Source organism: Erpetoichthys calabaricus, chromosome 6, assembly GCF_900747795.2.
Source record: "Erpetoichthys calabaricus chromosome 6, fErpCal1.3, whole genome shotgun sequence".
NCBI classification, from domain to species: domain Eukaryota; kingdom Metazoa; phylum Chordata; class Cladistia; order Polypteriformes; family Polypteridae; genus Erpetoichthys; species Erpetoichthys calabaricus.
The window spans coordinates 163,397,537-163,419,882 of NC_041399.2; the positions used below are offsets into that span (position 1 = coordinate 163,397,537).

The following is a 22,346-nucleotide window of genomic DNA, read 5'->3' on the forward strand; positions in this document are numbered from 1 at the left end:
TGACCATTGTAATCTCATTGATTAATCACATCGGAGTCTCTCTTTCTCTCTCTCTCTGCGGGAGGGGCGGTTTATTCTTTTGTGTCTCTTAAAACTTATGATCAAGAGAAAAATATACAAACTACACCATGATAGATTAGTAAACATCTGGTTAGAATTTGTGGATAAGTATCAGCCATTTGCCTTTCCCCTTTGCTAATTAGGGCCAGCAGAGCACTGACTAAGCTGTGTTCATGCCAGTTTGGATGCCATGTGGTATGCCAGCTCATGGGTTGTTTTCTGAATGGTCCAACTCACTGCCCTCAATCTGCAATCAAATCACTCTTAATAAAGAGTATCACTGAAAACCTATAGGAAAGAAATACTACGTTAATCAATTTAAAAAATATACACTGCCTGGCCAAAAAAAAAGTCGCCACCATAAAAAAAGGTCACACACTCTAATATTTCGTTGGACCACCTTTAGCTTTGATTACGGCACGCATTCGCTGTGGCATTGTTTCGATAAGCTTCTGCAGTGTCACAAGATTTAGTTCCATCCAATGTTGCATTCATTTTTCACCAAGATCTTGCATTGATGATGGTAGAGTCTGACCGCTGCGCAAAGCCTTCTCCAGCACATCCCAAAGATTCTCAATGGGGTTAAGGTCTGGACTCTGTGGTGGCTAATCCATGTGTGAAAATGATGTCTCATGCTCCCTGAACCACTCTTTCACAATTTGAGCCCGATGAATCCTGGCATTGTCATCTTGGAATATGCCCGTGCCATCAGGGAAGAAAAAATCCATTGATGGAATAACCTGGTCATTCAGTATATCCAGGTAGTCAGCTTACCTCATTCTTGGAGCACATACTGTTGCTGAACCCAGACCTGAGTTCTACTGTTGTTTTTCTTCGATTTGATTTCACCAAACGTTTAAGCGATCGCCGATCACGATCATTCAGGATTTTTTTCCAGCCACATTTCTTCCTCGAAGACGATGGGTCTCCACTATCCTTCCAGTTTTTAATAATGCGTTGGACAGTTCTTAACCCAATTTTAGTAGTTTCTACAATCTCCTTAGATGTTTTCACTGCTTATTGCATGCCAATGATTTGACCCTTCTCAAACAGACTAACATCTTTTCCACGACCACGAGATGTGTCTTTCGACATGGTTGTTTAAGAAATGAGTAGCAACTTATTGCACCAGTTGGGGTTAAATATCTTGTTGCCAGCTGAAAGATAATTGCCCATGCAGTAATTATCCAATAGGAGGCTCGTACCTATTTACTTAGTTAAATCCAGGTGGCGACTTTTTTTTTGGCCAGGCAGTGTATATAAAAGAAAAAAAAAAGTGACAATCATTCCAAAACCGGATACAGTTTGAAGTGTATTATCCAGTTGCTGCTCAGTAAATTACTAACTGCTGTTTGCTTTATGTTCCTGCTGTCCTAAAAATGTTAAATATCACACTTTTTTTTTTGTCCCCACTTCCTTTTAATGCTTTTTTTTAATTCGGGAAGTGCAGCACAAAATTTAACAGTTATGTAAAAACGCACAGATTCACATGCAGCTGTAGTAATAGATAATTATTAGACAACACGTTTATAAATACTCTGCTTTAATACCGTCTTTTTCCGAAAATAAGACATCCCCCGAAAATAAGCCCTATCGAGATTTTCGGAACTTTTTGTAATATAAGCCCTCCCCCGAAAATAAGCCCTAGTTAAAATAATGTGAAAAAAAGAATTCGTTAAAAAATGCTGTTGATTTATTAAGTATGTTTAGCTTCCCTAATACTCATATTTCAGAGAAATGTTTGAAATAAAATATTCCGAGAAATTCATTGTTTACCTCTACAGTTCGTTTCAAATTAATTCTTGGAATTTATCTTAAAAATACAACATAAGGCAGCATGAATACATACCGTAAATATTGTGTCCGTTCTGCTCTGCTGTGTTGTACTGCGTCGCGCGTATCGCAGAGTATGGTCGAATGAGGTGGGGAGGGGGTGGAGGGGGGCATGCATATGCGGAATGCGACGGAACGCGTCGTTGGCGCACACTATAAATAATTGTTCGTTAAGGCAGCAGTCTACATTGAGCGACAGTGCAGATACAATGTTTGTTCATTTCAGTCTTGTAAGTCTGATTATTTCCTCATACGTAATTTTATTTTTTATAAAGTGAATAATTTTTAACCGCAGTTAAAATGAGTACAAAACGAAAGAGCTATTCCGTCGAGTACAAAAAGGGAATTGTGGAAGACTCCAGGGGTGTAAATCTTGATTTATGACGATGTTCCAGAAGAAGATGACATGACTGTAATTGAATAAATTTTAATTTCTGTATTCTGTGTAAAAATAAATAAATATTAAATAAAAATATATAAATATACTTTTATTTTTGTCCTCCCCCGAAAATAAGCCCTAGTGCGTATTTTGGACCAAAAAAGAAAGTAAGACAGTGTCTTATTTTCGGAAAAAGACGGTATGTATATATGTTTTACTTCCAGACAAAGAGTTGAAAGGAGTCATTGACAATCCTGGAAGCATTTTTTATAGTTCCAGAAACCCACAATTGATATTGGACCCATTCATCACAGAACACATACATACACATAGTTTGCATTAATTACTGCCTTGCACAATTTCAGTATAACAAATGTATCCTTACCTTGAGAAAGTAATAACAAGAATCTTTCATAAAATGTATTATTTCCAGTTTACTTTCATAGTCACAAGTATTCCTCAGGAAGGTGGAATGCATGTTTTCTTAAATTGCAACCTTTGATACTTCAAAGTGGAAGTATTTGTTAAGTTTTAATGCTTTTTTCCCCCCACTGGGACCCTGATACCCATTAGCTGCATTATAAAATGCAAGAGCACGTTAGTTATTTAAAAAAAAAAAAAAAAAACACTTTACATTGAAAATTTCATGTGGCAAAATTAATATATGGCATGATTGTGAAAAATATAGAGCTTATCCTTTAGTGATAATCAGCAGCAGTTACATTTTCAAAAAAAGCTGACAGTAGGTAGTGATGTTGAAAAAAATGCATATTGTCTTACAGAAAAAGATTGCATGAAGTATCTTACCAGGAGGCCGCCCAGCGAAAAGCCAGTTCAAGTATATGAAGTTGATAGCTGTTTTCCAAGGACACCAGAAAATAATGGAATTACGATTCTTGATGACCCACTGGGTAAGTACTGAATACCTTAACAGCTAATAAAATTATCAGAAAAGTTTTTTGTTTTTTTTTATGAATAATGTTAAACAAAAACAAAATGAATTGAGTTAAATGTCTTAACAAAATGTGTTTTTTCATACAGTAGATACTTATATAACTGTATTATCAGTGGATGAGTGGGTTTGGCCTACTTTGATGCACCCTAAGCTTTGTACACACAAACAAAGACTCAGGCGTGCTCACATTTAAGCAATGACTGTGAGTGATGCCCGCTGCATCACCTATCACTCCTCAGTACTAGACTTGGCGACCCACTAGTTTTGGCTTCAAGTGACAAGACAAGTACAGTATTTAAGTGTGAAGTGTGGTACAGCTTGGTTATTGCTTCTTAGCAATGCTGTGTTACTCCTTACTGTGAAACTCACTACTGGAGGTGTCCCTCCTCAACCGCTATCCCTATGGGAAAGAAGCAGCAATCTAAGGTAATCATGGAGCACGTGCTTTGGGTAATCACCCAAGATTTTCAGACAAAGTATATAAATTTAAAACAAAGCCATTTTTATTAAAATAGGATAATAGTAAAAATTCTCACACTCCTGTATATTCTATTCAGTCATGTGGCATTTCTTGACTCAAAAGTCAACCTGATGCCTAAATCGTGTCTTCAGTGTCCCAGTGGATGGTTCTATTCCAAAAATGTCACATGTTGTTCTGGACTGTGTGATGTTACATGCAAATAATTGATACTCTGATGTTGGACAGCTTGTCCCCGGAGCTTCAATCACAAAAGTTTGTGCAAAACAATTTATTTTGTCAAGTGTGTTTATCTATACAGTATCCATTTCCCTTGGGAACTGATACTCCCATCTGGCATTTGAGTTGGAGACTAAGAAGTCATTCTTACCTAAGATTAAAGATTAGTTATATACTGAGCTGAAATAAAAAGAAAATATTGTCAACTTAGACAAAATGCATCAGATGATAAACTACACTAGAGGACAGAATCTCACAGTGTTGCTCTGTGTGAAACATCTGTGAGTTAAGTTCCATATTTATATGTAAAAACAGTTCAGAGTTCAATTACAGTTCACCATAGATCATCTGCAGCTAAAAACAGTCCACTGTAGGTTTTAAGCAAAATGTCTGCAGTCGCAAAGTAGTGATTTTTGTCTCCTCAGTACAATTACACAATTAGCATACATTTCACAGAATATAAACAGATGAAACTGCCATACTGCCAGTTTCAAAAAATTTAATAGTTATTTTAGCATAAGCATGTAGGAATAGAATGTTTTGGTTCATAATGATAATATGCAGTTGCAGGGACAGCCATAATTATTCACAAAATTATTTAATGTTTGACTAAAAATTGATTAACAGTATTTTTTAATTTTCCTTTCTCGTTGTCCAGCTTTTTCTGGGTAATCTAGGCAGTGCAAGGCATAGTCAAGGTTTCCCCAGTATAAGACTTTTCTTTTTAATTTTTTTTTTTTTTTTGAACCATAATGTACAACATTTTAACTATTTTTTTCCACAATGCAGAAATGCTTTAAACTATAAACTAGGTTCAAAAAGAGACTGGAGCTTATCTTGTATTTCCTCATATGTGGACATCAAATTTAAACTTTAATCCAACACTTTTATAATGACAGAATAAATAGACACTTGCACACTACACAAGAAAATAACATTTAGTTAGACTTTAAAGCATGCAAACATTTGAACACAAAAACCACCGTTTGCTTGTTGCCTATTGCTTGTCAAACATTAATCTCTTTCCATTTTGCATGAATCTCTGCCCATTCACTGTCACTAGCAAGTTGTATAGTATCTCATGCATATGAATTCAAACTCAGTTTAAGGGGCAAAATAAAAACGTGCCAATACTTAAAGGCAACTTTGCTTCATAAACCTGGTAAACACTCTTGACTAGTTGTAATTGTAGCTTTTAGTTTCAGAACTGCATAAATGAATGTTTTACTCTTCCTCACCCACAAAAACACATTTCATTAAATATGTTTGGCAAATTTTGTAGAGATAGTGTTTCTGTTGATATTCTACAACCACCTTTTAGCCCACTGAGGCCTCATATTGGCTAGAGTCTTCACCCAGTATGGTTATGAAAAAAGGTTTGAAATCCTGGGAATTTACTGGCTTCTTGCTTATCTCCTAAAATGTTTTCTGATTTTAAATTGACACACTGATACAAATGTCATCATTATTGAAAATACTGTTTAAATATTCACAGTCCAGAATGAAAAAGTGTCTTATTGATTCTAAATAAGCATTTTTGTTTTTGCAATGGTATTTATTTTATGCTTCTTAAATGCAGAAGACCACAACCCACTGCATGAAATGAAATGCAAACAATAATAATACACCATTCAAAATAATTGAATGTAAAGGCTATTTTTCAGCAAAAATGTATAATATATATATGTACAGTGGTACCTCGGTATACGTCCTTAACCCGTTCTACAGTAGATCCTTGGACTTATACCAAACGAATTTTTCCCATAAGAAATAAAGGGAAAATGATTAATCCGTTCCCATGAAAAAAAAAATCCTATTGTTATTGGCATATTATACATTGATGGGGTTGTATAAAATAATTTAAACACTGCTTAATACTAAAATACATAAATACAATTAGATAGCAATTAGATAAAAGCAATTAAATAAAATAAATGAAAATTTAACCTCACTTTACCTTACTGAGAAGAGTCGAGTGCCTACTAGGATGGTGCTGAGAAGGGAGGAGGAGGAGATGTTATTGTTTGGAAGGACACCATTGCCTCCGGTACGCTATCGCCAGCACACTTTTTCTGTTATCCAGATCAAAAACAATTTTTCACTAATGTCCCTGATCTTTGTTTGGTAATCGATTTCACCTCCTTCACAATGTTAGCTAATTTAATAACGTCTGTGTTTTTCACAATCGTAGATATATAGCGTGGGTTGTTCACTGAATGCTAGCAACTGGCGTACTGATGCTCATGGGCAGTCGTGGCTTTGTCTCGAGAGAGGTAAACAAGGGTAGCGTGCGGTGTTCTAGCACACGAGTCTTATTCCAAACAAAGGTCATATACCAAGCAAAATTTTTCGCATCCAAACAGGACGTATACCAAGTCGGACTTATTCCAAAGCGGACGTATACCAAGGTACCACTGTATATGTATATGTTGTCACAAACTCGACCAAGAGCCACAGCAAGGTTTGGGGCAGCTACCAGTATATTGTTTCCTGGCTGCAAAACTGGAAAAAAATGATAGCACTGAGGTGCACGATTCAGAGTCCAAAATAGAACTGAGGGAATTGGGGAAAGGTGGTGGCTTTTAAAGGCCAATATAAGAAATGACATCTGGGGGTCGGAACAGGAAGGGTCTTCATCCATAGGCTCGGGCCCGGAAGTGACTTCAAAGGGGTCGGAAGCAGACTTGACATCTTCAGGACCAGGCGGAATTTTCCATGAATGGTCTGTAGAAAAGCAAGAAAAAGAACCAGTGCACTCTGGTACATCCCAGTCTGGCTCGGAATTACCTTTGCACCACAGAGGCTGGTTCACTGATTTGACAGGGTGAAGATTGGAGTATTACATTCATAGGTCTGAATCGCAGTCTGATTATTTGGGTGGTTACCTACTAGGTAACGTTTGTGCATATACCTAACGAGCCCCAAATTGGGTGAAACACGTCTAGATCTGGGTAACAGATACTAATCAAATGCCAGTCTAATCTCTCTATTATAAAAAATAATCTTGGGTGGGAGACGAGACGTGATCTTCTCTGAAGACACTTTGAAGTCCCGCGAGACTACTTGCATGACATGCCCTACATACAAACAAATTCTCGGAGACACTTTAATGTCCCGTGAGATAAAAGGACAGCTGCTGTACAGGCTTTTAAATGATCGTTGCGCAGTGCAACATGCAGATCACACAGCACGGAACAAGCAGCAGCAGCTGCTGTACAGGCTTTTAAATGAACAACGTGCAGCGCAACATGCAGATCACACAGCACGGCACTAGCAGCACCGGGGTTGGATAACTCATTCACTACAGCTTTATTATTGGCAAATATCAAGAAATAAAAAATGAATGAAATGAAAATAACAATCTCTTTAAATTGTATATCCAGATAACCAAACCCAGGGGTTGGCGAGCGAAGCGAGAGCCCCCTAGTACTATTATGTTTGAATGTTTAGCTCTGCTAATTACATTTTGGTATTTTATTTAAAAAAAAAAAAAGAGTTTGAAATCACGACTTTGTGTTTTAATGCTTCCTGCTGTTGTAGGGTCTAGAACTTGTGAGTTGGATTAAGTAGGTATGAGAATATTATGCCTGTTAAACATTTCTTATATTAATGGGCTGGATCAATAATGTTTTAATTCATTGTATTTCTTTTGTAGGAAATATTCCAGAAACATTTGATGCATTTATCTGCTATTGCCAAAATGATATTGAATTTGTCCATGAAATGATCAGGCAGTTGGAGCAAACCCAGTACAAGCTGAAACTTTGTGTGTTTGACCGTGATGTCCTTCCAGGCACCTGCGTGTGGACCATCTCCAGTGAACTTATTGAAAACAGGTCAGGTTTGTATGCCTGTGTTAAAATTCAATAAACACTAAGTAAATAATCAAATGGATTCATCTGTAAATATCTGGGTTCATTGGAATGAAAAAGTTAATATACTATTATAGTAAATGAATATTTGGCAAATGGCTATTACCTAGGTGACTTACAAGATGAGAACATACATATTTTATTTTATTTATTTTTTTTAACAACTGGATAACAGATACGTTTAGTGAGTTGGCCATAGTTCTGTAGTCAAAGAGAGAGCGAGAGACAAATGTCAACTCCTCTGATTTATAATGCTGTTCCCTAGCCACAACATCAGATTGTTTACTTATGAATAAAAAGGAAGAAATGGTCGAATTATAAAGTAGAGGCATAGCTGGGCTGTCCCTATTCCAGTGTTTACAATCTTATGCAGTAAAGTGGTTCTGTCTTTTTCGTTGGATGGAACTCTGTGTTAATCAGTTCAGTGGATTTTGAGAGTCACACTTAACTGAGTTGATACTATATTAGTGTCACAGTATCTTTCTTTCTTCCTTCAAATATTGTTTTAGTCAGAAGTTACCATAGTAGAGTTATATACCTACCAGCACTTAAGTTGCCACATCTGTAGATAGACCCACACATTCTTCTGCAGTGGTATTATATACTTATTTTTCATTGGTGTTTCTATACTGCAGTGGCTTACAGTCCTAACATTAGTGTGGTTTTACCTCATCACTTCAGACAAAAGAATACTGTGGGGTATCAGACTTGCAAATGCTAGTTGTTTGTGCATCAGTAAAAAAAATAGTGGAGAAGATGATAAAATGCAGGTTTCAAGATGGCAGGAAATTCACATAATGTTAACTGAAATAAAAAGTACAATCTGAATAAAATGAATAGTCTTAGTTAGGGTGAAAAAAAAAACCCAGAAAAATCCTGAAGCTGGTGTGATACATCCTACATCACGTTGTAAATGTAGACGCTGTAGTGTTGTAGTCGCCTCAGTATATGTCCAGATCAACATTACAGAACCATTGTAAGGGCGAAGGAGTGTTCAAAGTCCCCTGCAGCTGTCCGGGTACCTTGGATGGCTAACATTATTTTGCTTGTGATCTAGTGCACAGATCAGATAGCTGGATGTAAGAGAATAACATGGTGCACAGGTGCTGCAGCTGTAGTTTAGAGTTGTTTCAGGCAATGACCTCACAGCCAGTAGGTGTTTTGGAATTTATGGATGATACACTTAAATGTAAAAGCATTTTTTTATCCACATGCTGCAACTTCATCTTGTATAAATACAAGTTAGGCTCAATAGCGTTTTATAACAAATTGAGGTGTTAATGTAGCATCTTTAGGTCTGACTCTTTTTGATAGCTTGGCAAAAAGAAATGAGAAGACAGTCTATACCTGTTGTAGGGGTATACCCCTTTTTCCTTTAAAAATGCCCCAGGTTTATCTGCACTATAAATTATCAAAGAGTATAAAAAGAACCAAATAAATAAATACACAATATGCATCAGAGATTAGAATTGTTTGTGAAGGTGCAAAATTCAAACTGCTGCAAGTGTACCATGTCTCACAGAAAGGCAACATTAGAAAGATATATACTTAATGCCTCCATTAAGGTTAAAATGTATATGGTGCATGTAGCCAGTCTTCTACATGATATAGGTAATGGCTCTCTACAATATTCAACATTAGATAGTGGATAAAACAGCAAGAAATCATTTCTCCAAACCTGGTCAATGAAAATTTGTAAAAACTGCAAATTAAAGAACACCTCCTTGCCATTTTCTTCTGACCAGTTACAATTATGAGTCTAGGATTTTGTTACTCAGTGTTTCTGCTAGTTTGAAGAGTATGGCATTGTTACTCCATTAATCCATTGTTTGCAGCCGTGTTGTCCAATTTAGAGTTGCTGGGCCGAAGTCTATCTTGGCAACATAGGGAATTAGGCAGAAAATAACCGAGTGTTAGTCCATTACATGACTGTGTTAAAGTGAGGTCCGCGGCTTGTTGGCACTCGCGTCTTTGCGTGGGGCGGTGTGGTAGCATGGCAAGAGCGGTTTCTGTGCGCGATGCAGGAGCAGATGGCCCTCCACTTGCTGCACAGGTGCAGGATCACCCACAACCCTAATTGACGCCATGAGCTGCTGATTGCCACAGCTGTGCTACGTCCCCGCTTTAAAAGGGAAGCACAAGTTCAAGATGGGGCCAAAAAAATCAAGGCAGATCAGAGGAAAATAGACTGGCCAGTGACCAACAGAAGAAGGAGGTTGAAAGGGAAATGGAAGGCAGAGATGAAGAGAGAGAGAGAGAGCGCACGCTGGAGCTTATGGAGGGAGGCAGGTGGTCGGGAGTGAGCCCCAGGACCATGGGAAATGGAGGCAGTGATAGGGGCACTTCTGCTGAGCACTTTCTTGGGAGTAGGAGCAGCCTGAGTGATGGCATCTTCCTGCAAGGGCCGAAGGAGGGTTGTGGGAGAGACATGTGTGGCTCGTCGGGTTGCCCGGCAGATGCCAAAGGAGGGGTGTCAGGGAACAGAACCCGGTTAAGAAAGTTCACTGCACCTGTCGGCAGGCGTCTCCTAACACCGCAAGGTCCAAATAGGATAATTGGAGGAGATGCCAGTTTCTAAAGTGAAGCATTGGGTCTCGTTGTTTTTATAGATTGTCTCTGGCTTTTAACCTCATCATTTTAATGGATTTATTTATTTGCATTTTTAACCTCCACCAGCAACTGTTACTTTTTATGGATTATTTATTTATGGAACATTTTGAAGAATTGTACTTTAGGAACACTGCTAGGATTTTGTTTTAATAAAAGCACTGTTCACCCTTTCACCATCCCCTTACTTGGTGTGTTTATCTTCATCTGTCACACTCCTCTGGTTACATTATCAATACTGTGGGTTTCAAGAGGCTCTCAAAATGGCAGAGGGAGCATGGAGCCAACCCACACCATCACAATGACACACACATATACTCATACATGGATTATTAGCCTAACACATAGATGTATAGCATATTTACGAGGTAAAAGGAAAGCTGAGGTACGTGTAGAAAAGGGAAGAACATCAAGGGCAGATACTGGGCCAGGACTGAAACACAGGACTCTGGAACTGTGGGCACAAATCAACACTGCCTTTGGATTGTGAGAGGACACTTTTTACATGAACAGCTAAACTCCTGTGACTACCCATCTTGCTATTTCCTTTATTTTTATTCTGATGCATTTATAAAGTGTATTACAATGGGCTGTGTTTTTGATTTTGATTTTTTGCTATATAGATGCAAGAGGATGGTAGTAGTAATTTCAGATGACTACTTAGAGAGTGAAGAATGTGACTTTCAAACCAAATTTGCACTGAGTCTCAGTCCTGGTAAGAATATTTAACATTGATTATTATGGGTATTTGTTTTATTATTAATGTTCCATGAATTTAACAAAGTAATGTATCTACTGTATCATTCCCTTCAACAAGAAATGCTGAGCTAGGTTATTTTGCTTGTAACAGGAAGCACACTTGACCACTTCAAAATCGCTAACTTTCTATGATGTTAATCTAAGAGTGATTAGCAAAAGCTGCCTTTTATATTTACATTTTATATTTACAGCGCTTCGGTCAGTTGTAATGCTGTATTTTTAAGCGCTTAACAAATAAAAATGGTATGGTATGGTATATTTAAACTCTTTAAATTAGGTGATTCTGTGCTGAAAATATCAGAAAAAGAGAATAGAGTAAGGAGCCTGAATAACTGCTTTATTTTTGAAGAAAAGAAGCTACTTGACACTGACTGCATTTTTATTTTTTAGTACATATTTTGATGGTGTAAATCATAATTCTAGGATTCCTCATTGTAAAATGTTACTGTATGCAACCAACAAGTCCAATTTCTTGTTTGTGTAAATGTACTTGGCTAGTAAAGTGATTTAGTTCCATCCATTCATTCCATTGATTTCTGTGTTTGGGATGTTTTAACATGAATAAATAATATAGATTTATAGAAATATATCAAGATGAAGATATATAACCTTTGTCAAATGTTTTTTTATGTGTGACATGACAGGTGCACGCTCAAAACGACTCATTCCTGTGAAGTACAAGACTATGAAGAAAAAGTTTCCAAATATCCTGCGTTTCTTGACGCTGTGTGACTACACAAATCCTTGTACCAAGTCGTGGTTCTGGAGCAGGCTAGCCAAAGCTCTGTCCCTTCCCTAACTCTGGCACATCTGGTTGTTCAACAACGTCTTTGGCCCCTGCTGATATTTTACTTTTCTTTTCCTAAAGAAATGTATTTAGCATATGTTTTTGGAGTGCAGGCATAAAGAGTTCTAACGGTGAGAACAGGATCATGACTATCTGTGGACATTTTTTTTACGAAAATGTTTTTATCATGAAAATGAGTTTTGTAAATATTGAAACTTTTTTTTCTATGCTGCCATTGCTTTTGTTAATTTCTGCACACGTGCCTTCATACACAAAAAGGGGCGTCTGAAACATTGCGTTTAGTGTTGCATAATTTTGGCATAAGAGCAACAAATGAAATGTTTTCTTGATTCAGCTGGTGTGTGCATAGCATCCAGTGTACATACAGAAATGTGACTGGGAGACGGCCTGACGACTAGTCTGACTTTGTGTAAGGAGGAAATCCTTGTGCAACTGGACTGGTCAGCAATTAGATGTGTGCAACTCTTCAAGTGTGTTACAATGATTGGACAAAGTCACAATGTCAAGGGGGGTATTCGATTATTTACGTCAACGTCTGTCTGCAAGACTCTGTTGGAAAAATATGTACGTGTGATTCACCATTTTTATCAGAAAACACCTACAACTACACTGACTGGCCACAGGAAAAGAGGAACAAGCACAGTGCAACATTTTTGGTGTCCCCAAAAATGACCCCCCAAAAGACCACATCTGTCTGCCCAAGGAGATGATCTATGGGATGTTTGGTTGGAGAATTTAAATTTCCAGACTTTTCTGATTTAGGTGTTCAAACACTTGTAACATATGTCTGTATCAGATTTAGCATCACACATTAAAATATAAATGTTGTATAAATGTGTAATTCCATGTGTTTTTTTTTTTTTTTTTTTTTTTTGTCATTCACACATACTGTATATACTCGCATTTAAATTTTCGCGCGGATAAGTCGGGGCTTGATTTTACCGTATAATTTCTGGGATTTTATAATGTCGGTTGTATAAGTTGAATGTGGAAAGCTTATGCTATTGGTCCAAGAGATTGATATGCGAACACCCACCCGAGAGAGCAACCACAGAGCACACTGCCTTTTTTTTTTCTATGTATTGTGCCTACATGACCACACAGTAATACCCGAACTATTTCAAAGTGACGTTTGCACTGATTTGTGTTTTTGTATCTCACACCCTCATACACCTTTATCATAAGAGCATCCCTTATCTACGATGGAGCATTCGATTAGAAGAAAATATGAAGCTGGTTGAAATGGCGAAAGAACTTGGTAACTGCGCTGCTGCAACAAAATTCAATGTGTCTGAGAAACTGGTGCGAGATTGGAGGAGGCAAGAAGATGTAAAAAAAAAAAAAAAGTAAGTGTCGTATTTTTGAATGGGCATATAAGTCGGGGTCTGATTTTATGATCGATTTTTCAGGTTTCAAGACCCGACGTGCTGTGAATACTTTCCGGATGCACTGTAAACCACATTTTGTTATGTTACAGCCTTATTTCCAAATGGATTAAATTCATTTTTTTTTCACAGAATTCTACACACAACACCCCATAATGACAACGTGAAAAAAGTTTACTTGAGGTTTTTGAAAATTTATTAAAAATAAAAAAAACTGAGAAATCCCATGTACATAAGAATTCACAGCCATTGCTCAATACTTTGTCGATGCACCTTTGGCAGCAATTAAAGCCTCAAGTCTTTTGAATATGATGCCACAAACTTGGCATACCTATCCTTGGCCAGTTTCGCCCATTCCTCTTTGCAGCACCTCTCAAGCCCCATCAGGTTGGATGGGAAGCGTCAGTGCACAGCGATTTTAAGATCTCTCCAGAGATGTTCAATCGGATTCAAGTCTGGGCTCTGGCTGGGCCACTCAAGGACATTCACAGAGTTGTCCTGAAGCCACTCCTTTGATATCTTGGCTGTGTGCTTAGGGTCGTTGTCCTGCTGAAAGATGAACCGTCGCCCCATTCTGAGGTCGAGAGCGCTCTGGAGCAGGTTTTCAGCCAGGATGTCTCTGTACATTGCTGCAGTCATCTTTCCCTTTATCCTGACTAGTCTCCCAGTCCTTGCCGCTGAAAAACATCCCCACAGCATGATGCTGCCACCACCATGCTTCACTGTAGGGATGGTATTGGCCTGGTGATGAGCGGTGCCTGGTTTCCTCCAAATGTGACGCCTGGCATTCACACCAAAGTGTTCAATCTTTGTCTCATCAGACCAGAGAATTTTCTTTCTCATGGTCTGATGGTCCTTCAGGTGCCTTTTGCCAAACTCCAGGCAAGCTGCCATGTGCCTTTTACTAAGGAGTGGCTTCCGTCTGTCCACTCTGCGATATAGGCCTGATTGGTGGATTGCTGCAGAGATGGTTGTCGTTCTGGAAGGTTCTCCTCTCTCCACAGAGGACCTCTGGAGCTCTGACAGAGTGACCATTGGGTTCTTGGTCACCTCCCTGACTAAGGCCCTTCTTCCCTGATCGCTCAGTTTAGATGGCCAGCCAGCTCTAGGAAGAGCCCTGGTGGTTTCGAACTTCTTCCACTTACAGATGATGGAGGCCACTGTGCTCATTGGGACCTTCAAAGCAGCAGAAATTTTTCTGTAACCTTCCCCAGATTTGTGCCTCGAGACAATCCTGTCTTGGAGGTCTACAGACAATTCCTTTGACTTCATGCTTGGTTTGTGCTCTGACATGAACTGTCAACTGTGGGACCTTATATAGACAGGTGTGTGCCTTTCCAAATCATGTCCAATCAACTGAATTTACCACAGGTGGACTCCAATTAAGCTGCAGAAACATCTCAAGGATGATCAGGAGAAACAGGATGCACCTGAGCTCAATTTTGAGCTTCATAGCAAAGGCTGTGAATACTTATGTACATGTGCTTTCTCAATTTTTTTATTTTTAATAAATTTACAAAACAATTTTTTCACGTTGTCATTATGGGGTGTTGTGTGTAGAATTCTGAGGAAAAAATGAATTTAATCCATTTTGGAATAAGGCTGTAAGCATTGGCGGACCGTGCATTTCACACCTAGGCCTTCAGTAGTGCTCCGTCTGAATCAACCCGCCCCTCAAAAACTAATTTATGGTTATAACAACCATCTTAATATGCAGAAATACAGTATAAAGAGCCGTTGCATCGCAGATAGATAACTCCTGTAGCCACAATAAATGCCTTTATTGAATAGACAAACCAGGGGTGAACAAGTTCCTTTCTACTGCAGCTACAGCCGCGACACACATAAAAAACATCAATAATATCTCCTAAACTTGCAATATTATTTAGGAAAATTGCAACATTTTACTCACCAAAAATTCGGATTATTTGTAAACAAAATCCATCCTCCTCTCTTTCCTCAAAAACAGTTCAATTACTCTGTCGTACAGATTATCCGTGCGCTTTAGTTCCACCAGTTCCATTACACCATCCTATCCAATCGACGGGTCTGAATACGGTGGCGTTGCCGTACGCCTGCTAGCGGGCCCTAGTGACACCAACTCAAAATCTGATTGGTTGAAGCAACAGTTTAATCGACATTTATTTTGTGTTAGAGGGCCTGCAGAACGGATTGTGAAGGCCTCCGGGCAAACTTCATTGACTTTGACCCTGCCTGGCAACAAATGATGGCTGAAATGTGATTGGTTAAATGCTTTAATACGAAAATACATGTCTGGAAGCAGCACAACCATCAGAAAAGCTATGAAAGGAAGCGGACAGACTATTTGGAATTATTTAATAAGTATTCATGGACAAAATATAATTAACATCAGTTTGTGATTCCGATATTTTTTTAGGCCAGCAGAGGAGGCCTTGCAGGCCCTGACGGCCCACCACTGGCTGTAACATAACAAAATGTGGAAAAAGTGATGCACTGTGAATACTTTCCAGATGCACTGTATATGTGAATATATACGGTAAATGATTTAATCTGTGTAACATATGAAAGAATTAACTGCAATTGAGCTGCAGTATGAACATAGCCTGGCTTTCTTTTCCGTTTTCCTTTTTCAGCATGAAAATAACTTTTAATTTATTTATCATTACACCTTGGTGCATGTGTTACTTCATGCTGGTACATACTGATTGTATAATCATTGTGTGTTCTTTATTCATTTTTTGTTTGCTGCTTTTGTTTTGTTTCCTTTAAAGTGAAAGTTGTGTACTATAAATGAGAATCCAGTACACACTTGACCTGCATAATGGTCATAAATAAATCTGTGAAAACAGACTATTTGCTATATAGTGAGTTGCTCTTCTGGTACCACTGTATCTTTGGCTAGAGTGATAATCTTTTATCTGACTGACCGGACTCTGGTTATGTATTCCAAAATTTTCATCTTACTTGGCCCCAGAGGCCACTCACCTTTCTACCCCATGGACATTTTAAAGTTTTATTGACATTGGATATACTTATAAACCACATGTTGGAGTCAGTAAGGCTTTCAGGCCAGACGCCTGTCAGTGGTTTTGGATAGTGACGGGTCAGTGACTAGGCAAAGAAAAGATAAGTTTGTGAAAAAATAACTTCAGCTTAAAAATACTAATTGTAGTATATACAGTGGGTACAGAAAGTATTCAGACCCCCTTCAATTTTTCAGTCTTTGTTATATTGCAGCCATTTACTAAAATCATTTAAATTAATTTTTTCCCTCATTAATGTACACACAGCACCCCATATTGACAGACAAATAAAAGAATTTTTGAAATTATTGCAGATTTATTAAAAAAGAAAAACTGAAATATCACATGGTCCTAAGTATTGAGACCCTTTGCTGTGACACTCATATATTTAACTCAGGTGCTTTCCATTTCTTCTGATCATCCTTGAGATCACCTTCATTTGAGTCCAGCTGTGTTTGATTATACTGATTGGACTTGATTAGGAAAGCCACACACCTGTCTATATAAGACCTTACAGCTCACAATGCATGTCAGAGCAAATGAGAATCATGAGGTCAAAGGAACTGCCCGAAGAGCTCAGAGACAGAATTGTAGCAAGGCACAGATCTGGCCAAGGTTACAAAAAAATTTCTGCTGCACTTAAGCTTCCCAAGAGCACAGTGGCCTCCATAATCCTTAAATGGAAGACGTTTGGGACGACCAGAACCCTTCCTAGAGCTGGCCGTCCGGCCAAGCTGAGCTACCGGGGGAGAAGAGCCTTGGTGAGAGAGGTAAAGAAGAACACAAAGATCACTTTGGCTGAGCTCCAGAGATGCAGTCAGGAGATGGGAGAAAGTTGCAGAAAGTCAACCATCACTGCAGCCCTCCACCAGTCAGGGCTTTGTGGCAGAGTGGCCTGTCGGAAGCCTCTCCTCAGTGCAAGACACATGACAGCCCGCATGGAGTTTGCTAAAAGACACCTGAAGGACTCTGAGATGGTGAGAAATAAGATTCTCTGGTCTGATGAGACCAAGATAGAACTTTTTGGCCTTAATTCTAAGCGGTATGTGTGGAGACAACCAGGCACTGCTCATCACTTGTCCAACACAGTCCCCACAGTGAAGCATGGCGGTGGCAGCATCATGCTGTGGGGGTGTTTTTCAGCTGCAGGGACAGGACGACTGGTTGCAATCGAGGGAAAGATGAATGCGGCCAAGTACAGGGATATCCTGGATAAAAACCTTCTCCAGAGTGCCAAGGACCTCAGACTGGGCCGAAGGTTTACCTTCCAACAAGACAATGACCCTAAGCACACAGCTAAAATAACGAAGGAGTGGCTTCACAACAACTCTGTGACTGTTCTTGAATGGCCCAGCCAGAGCCCTGACTTAAACCCAATTGAGCATCTCTGGAGAGACCTAAAAATGGCTGTCCACCAACGTTTACCATCCAACCTGACAGAACTGGAGAGGATCCCCAAATCCAGGTGTGAAAAACTTGCTAAATCTTTCCCAAGAAGACTCATGGCTGTATTAGCTCAAAAGGGTGCTTCTACTAAATACTGAGCAAAGGGTTTGAATACTTAGGACCATGTGATATTTCAGTTTTTCTTTTTTAATAAATCTGCAACAATTTCAAAAATTCTTTTTTTTGTCTGTCAATATGGGGTGCTGTGTGTACATTAATGAGGAAAAAAATTCATTTAAATGATTTTAGCAAATGGCTGCCATATAACAAAGAGTGAAAAATTGAAGGGGGTCTGAATACTTTCCGTACCCACTGTATTATGTTGCCAGGTAAAAATGTGTTCATAAGTGAATTATTATATTTAAAAAAAAAAGGTTGTGCCTGTTCTTGATGTTTAAAATGGGGTGTATGGGCATTTTTCCAATCATTTAAAAAACTTTAAAGCTTCTGAATACTGTATATCTACTTTGAAGCAGCAAAGGTTTTCATTTCGGAAAACATGCTTTATGATAAGAAGGCAAATACATTTTTTAAACTGATTCTTGCCACTAGTCTTCCCAAGTAAACAACACATTCCTTTCAGTGGTCTACTCACAGGCAGCGTCTTGGATGGAGCGTTCAAGTAAACTGATGTAAAGCAGCACCAAACCACACATGTCTCTGAAGCTCTTGAGCTGTAGAGATGTGTAGTATGAGAAAAGGAAGAAATGATTTACTAGCAAACAGAATACTGTACAGAAGAGTAGCTCTCATGTAGGGAGGCATGGTAGTGCTGTTGCTTCATGGATCTAACACCCTGGTTTTGAATCTCACGCCTGGTGTTTGCACATCCTCCATCAGTGAATGTGGGGTTCCCCCCTATCTGCAAACATGCTGTTTAGGTGAATTAGCAATTCCAGTTTGGTAACTGGGAAAGTGTATGGGTTTTGGTGGGCAAATGGTTATAAAAATGAAAATTTACATGTTTAAATCCTAAGAAAAAGCTTTCTTTGGGACAAGGCTCAACAAACCCAGAGACTGTTTCTATCAAACACATGTAAGCTGGCATTAGTAACCTCACAGGTTCTTGCATACAGAAAACCCAACAGAGAGTCTGAATATACCACTTTGTGCAAAAGAAAATTATAAAAAAACTAAAAAGTAAATGTAAGCATATAAATTCAAAAATCAATACTTTACCCTTCCATTGCACGCACCCAGCACAGCTACTAAAATTAAAGTATCTATCTACAGTACAGTATCTATCTGTCTACACAGTTGAGGCACTGGGATAACTGCAGCAGTAGTGATCAAAAATCCACAGCTGTCACATTTTATTATATCACAAAAGAGTAATTTTTTACTTTATTACACTATATAATGGTATTATGTAAAACACTTGTTTATTAAACATACATATACTGAATATATATATTTTTTTAATCATATCATGGAGCAAATGTGTCTGAATAGATGCCAGCTATACCGTAAAATCTTGAATTGCTGCCAGCAGAAACAGCAATTCCAACACAAAGGAAATGAGTTGTGAAACAAACCCTGAGGAGAGAAAAGCTGCCACCAAGGAAGGAAGGCACTGAGGTGAAGAACACAGCTGAGCTTCATTTAATATAGCAGAATCTCCCAAAATGTTTATATATAATTTTTTTTTTCAAAATGAGATGGATATGTTGTTTTCATAATCTTCATACAATCTCAAGATGCATATCAATATTCTAAAACATTCTTACCTTGAAAATGAACATAATCCATAAATTTGAAGGTTTTTATCACATTTGTACTGATGCTCCACAGACCCCATTTTAAACAAGAAAAAGTTTTTTTTTCTTTCATTTAGAAACAAATACTGTAAATAATGTGTACAATTATTGTGGGGGAAAAAAATAACTGAGTTAAATAATACTGAACTTATTCTTCTAAGTCCCATGAAGGAAGAGGAGATTTCCTCCTAGTGAAGTTAAAGAAAAGTGCTGTCCTGTTTAATTAAACGAGACGTGACTAGATTATCTACCCTCTACTTTACGTTAACGGGGAGAATCAACACTGTTAAGATGACCGTCCTTCCCAAGCTGCTCTTCCTATTTCAAAGCATCCCCATATATATTAACAAATCATTTTTTAAGACTCAATCATAGCTTCATGTATTTGGAATTCGAAACATCCACACATCCAAAGGGCGACTCCACAATGATGTAAAGCAGAATGAGGCACGGCACTACCCCACTTTCTGATTTATTACTGGGTGGCAAATATACAAGCTATAAAGACCTGGGCATTGACACAACTTAATGAATATCCACAAGCCTGGTCCGCAATAGAAATAAAATCTTGCAGTACTTCTTTATATTCCCTGTTCTGTGCCCTACTTAATACAAAGTACAGTCATTGCACTAAAAATCCAATTACCCTTCATTCTCTCAGAATATGGAACCAATGCAGGAAACACTTTAGAGACAGAAAAGCTTTTATCTGTTGCACCTCTACATAACAACCACCTTTTTCCACCCTCTAGAACATATACACTATTCAATGTCTGGAAAATGTCCGGGATTAAAACACTTAAGAGACTTCTGCATAGATAATGTATTTGCATCCTACGAACAATTACGTTTCAAATACAACTTCTCATCAACGCAGTTCCTCCACTACTTTCAAGCTGGAAACTTTGCTAAACAGAACCTGCCCAATTTTCCTTACCTTCCACCTCGTTCTATTCCAGAAGAATTATTGATCAGTTTTGAATAGTCAGATATCACATCGACAATTTATAAAAAATATTTTCAAAGACCCCAGAATACATTGGGGAAAGGATCTGTCACTTAATATTTCAGAAAAGGAATGGAAGGCAGTGATGCACAGAATATACTTGAGCTCCATATGTGCAAAGCATTCATTCATTTAACTTGAAACCTTTTATCGAGCACATTTATCTCGTTACCAGGGCACGATTCAACCTATGAACGTTGCAATCGAGCTACAGCCTCACTGGGCCACATGTTCTGGGTGTCCACCAAATTAACAACATTTTAGACAAAAATCTTTGCATGCCTATCAGACAGCTTCGGTGTCACAATCACTCCTAACCCATTAAAAGCTGTGTTTGGTGAACTCCCAGATGGCCTTAAATTGGAGAAGGACAAACAATTTGTAATTTCCTTTACTACGCTATTAGCACATAGACTTATCTTGCTCCTTTGGAAGAATCCCACCCAACCACTCTTTTAAGTCTGTGGATAACCGATGTTCTACGCTTCTTGAAGTTGGAAAAAATCTAATTCTCACTTAGTGGATCTGTTCGAAACTTTTTTAAAATATAACAGGATCTAATCAATAACATTTTGGAATAAGCTTCCATTTCAGGGAAAGGATACTTTTCTTTTATTGCTCCTTTCATAGAGTAGCTTCGGTTGCTGGTTTCTCTCTCTTGTGGATGGGGGTCAAATTTTGCTTTGATTTGTTAAATTTGTATTGACTGTATGGAATGTTATTTGGTTGTAATTAAAATCAATAAAAATATAAAGAAAAAAAAAAGTGCTGACCTGTGGTGTGTTCACCAGTTGCGTAACGCTAGCTTAGTGAAGGGAGAGCCGCAAAACTGCACACTCTCTCAGTACTCCCTAACACTTCAGCCAACATGTCAGGAAAAAACAAAGTGAATCTTCCTAGGATTCTTTCTCATTGTTGTTGACACAAATAAATCCTAGCTTTGTCAGCTAACAGTATTTTAGCTTGATAATACTGTCCTTTTTGAAAGTATTAGAATGGCGATTTACACCGAAAACAGTTGGGTTTGAGGTCAAAAGATGAACATGAGGTGAGAATTCAGAATTTCAGCTTTAGTTTCCTGGTATTGACGTTTAGATGTATTCCACAATATTGAAGATACCACCTTTTGTAGCAGACCACCCAATTTTATATCTGCTATTTTTATTTTTTATATATATTTTTTTGGTAATGCTGTTTGCACTATTAAAGAATTCAGTGCCCATAATTTTGACAAATCACTTTGTCACAAGATTAACACTCAAACAACCTGAAAATGAATGTACAGTGCCCTCCATAATGTTTAAGACATTGTTTCCTTGATTAACCCCTCTGCTCCACAGATTAAAATTACAAATCAAACAATTCAGACGTGATTAAGGTGCACATTGCAGACTTTAGTTTAAGGGTACTGCATACATTTCAGTCACACCTGTAGAAATTACAACATAGGGAGACACAATTTCCTTGTGACTTTGAATCTGGTCCAGTCCTAATAATGTGGCCAAAGATATATAAAGAACGTATGGACTCTGCTAACATCCCTGAATATTCACCTGCCAACTCCTAAATGAAAATCATTTACAATTTCTGCTGCTTACAACATACATTTGTTCTCTGAGACTTTCAACCTGTTCCTCCATTCATGTTAGGCAAGAGAGAGACTTTGGCAGCCTAGTTGGAATGTTACCAAGATATTCCAGGGGGTACGCATCCTTACAGGTAGAAGGAATTCCTGATAGTATTAGGTGTATACATCCATTAGGTGCTTCAGCTGTTG

At 38.2% G+C, this 22,346-nt stretch overlaps 1 protein-coding gene across 2 annotated transcripts in view; it reads left to right on the top strand.

Annotated features, from left to right (window-relative positions):
• The window catches only part of myd88 (MYD88 innate immune signal transduction adaptor), a 399,089-nt gene extending 386,296 nt beyond the window's left edge, over nucleotides 1-12,793 (top strand). For both annotated transcript variants that reach the window (XM_051929343.1, XM_028804089.2), the window contains 4 exons: nucleotides 3,055-3,183; nucleotides 7,580-7,760; nucleotides 11,027-11,118; nucleotides 11,807-12,793. In XM_051929343.1, coding sequence (XP_051785303.1) covers nucleotides 3,055-3,183; nucleotides 7,580-7,760; nucleotides 11,027-11,118; nucleotides 11,807-11,961 — 557 coding nt within the window. In that variant the 3' untranslated portion in view covers nucleotides 11,962-12,793. The remainder of the gene's footprint in view (nucleotides 1-3,054; nucleotides 3,184-7,579; nucleotides 7,761-11,026; nucleotides 11,119-11,806) is intronic.
• Nucleotides 12,794-22,346: the final 9,553 nt, after the last annotated feature.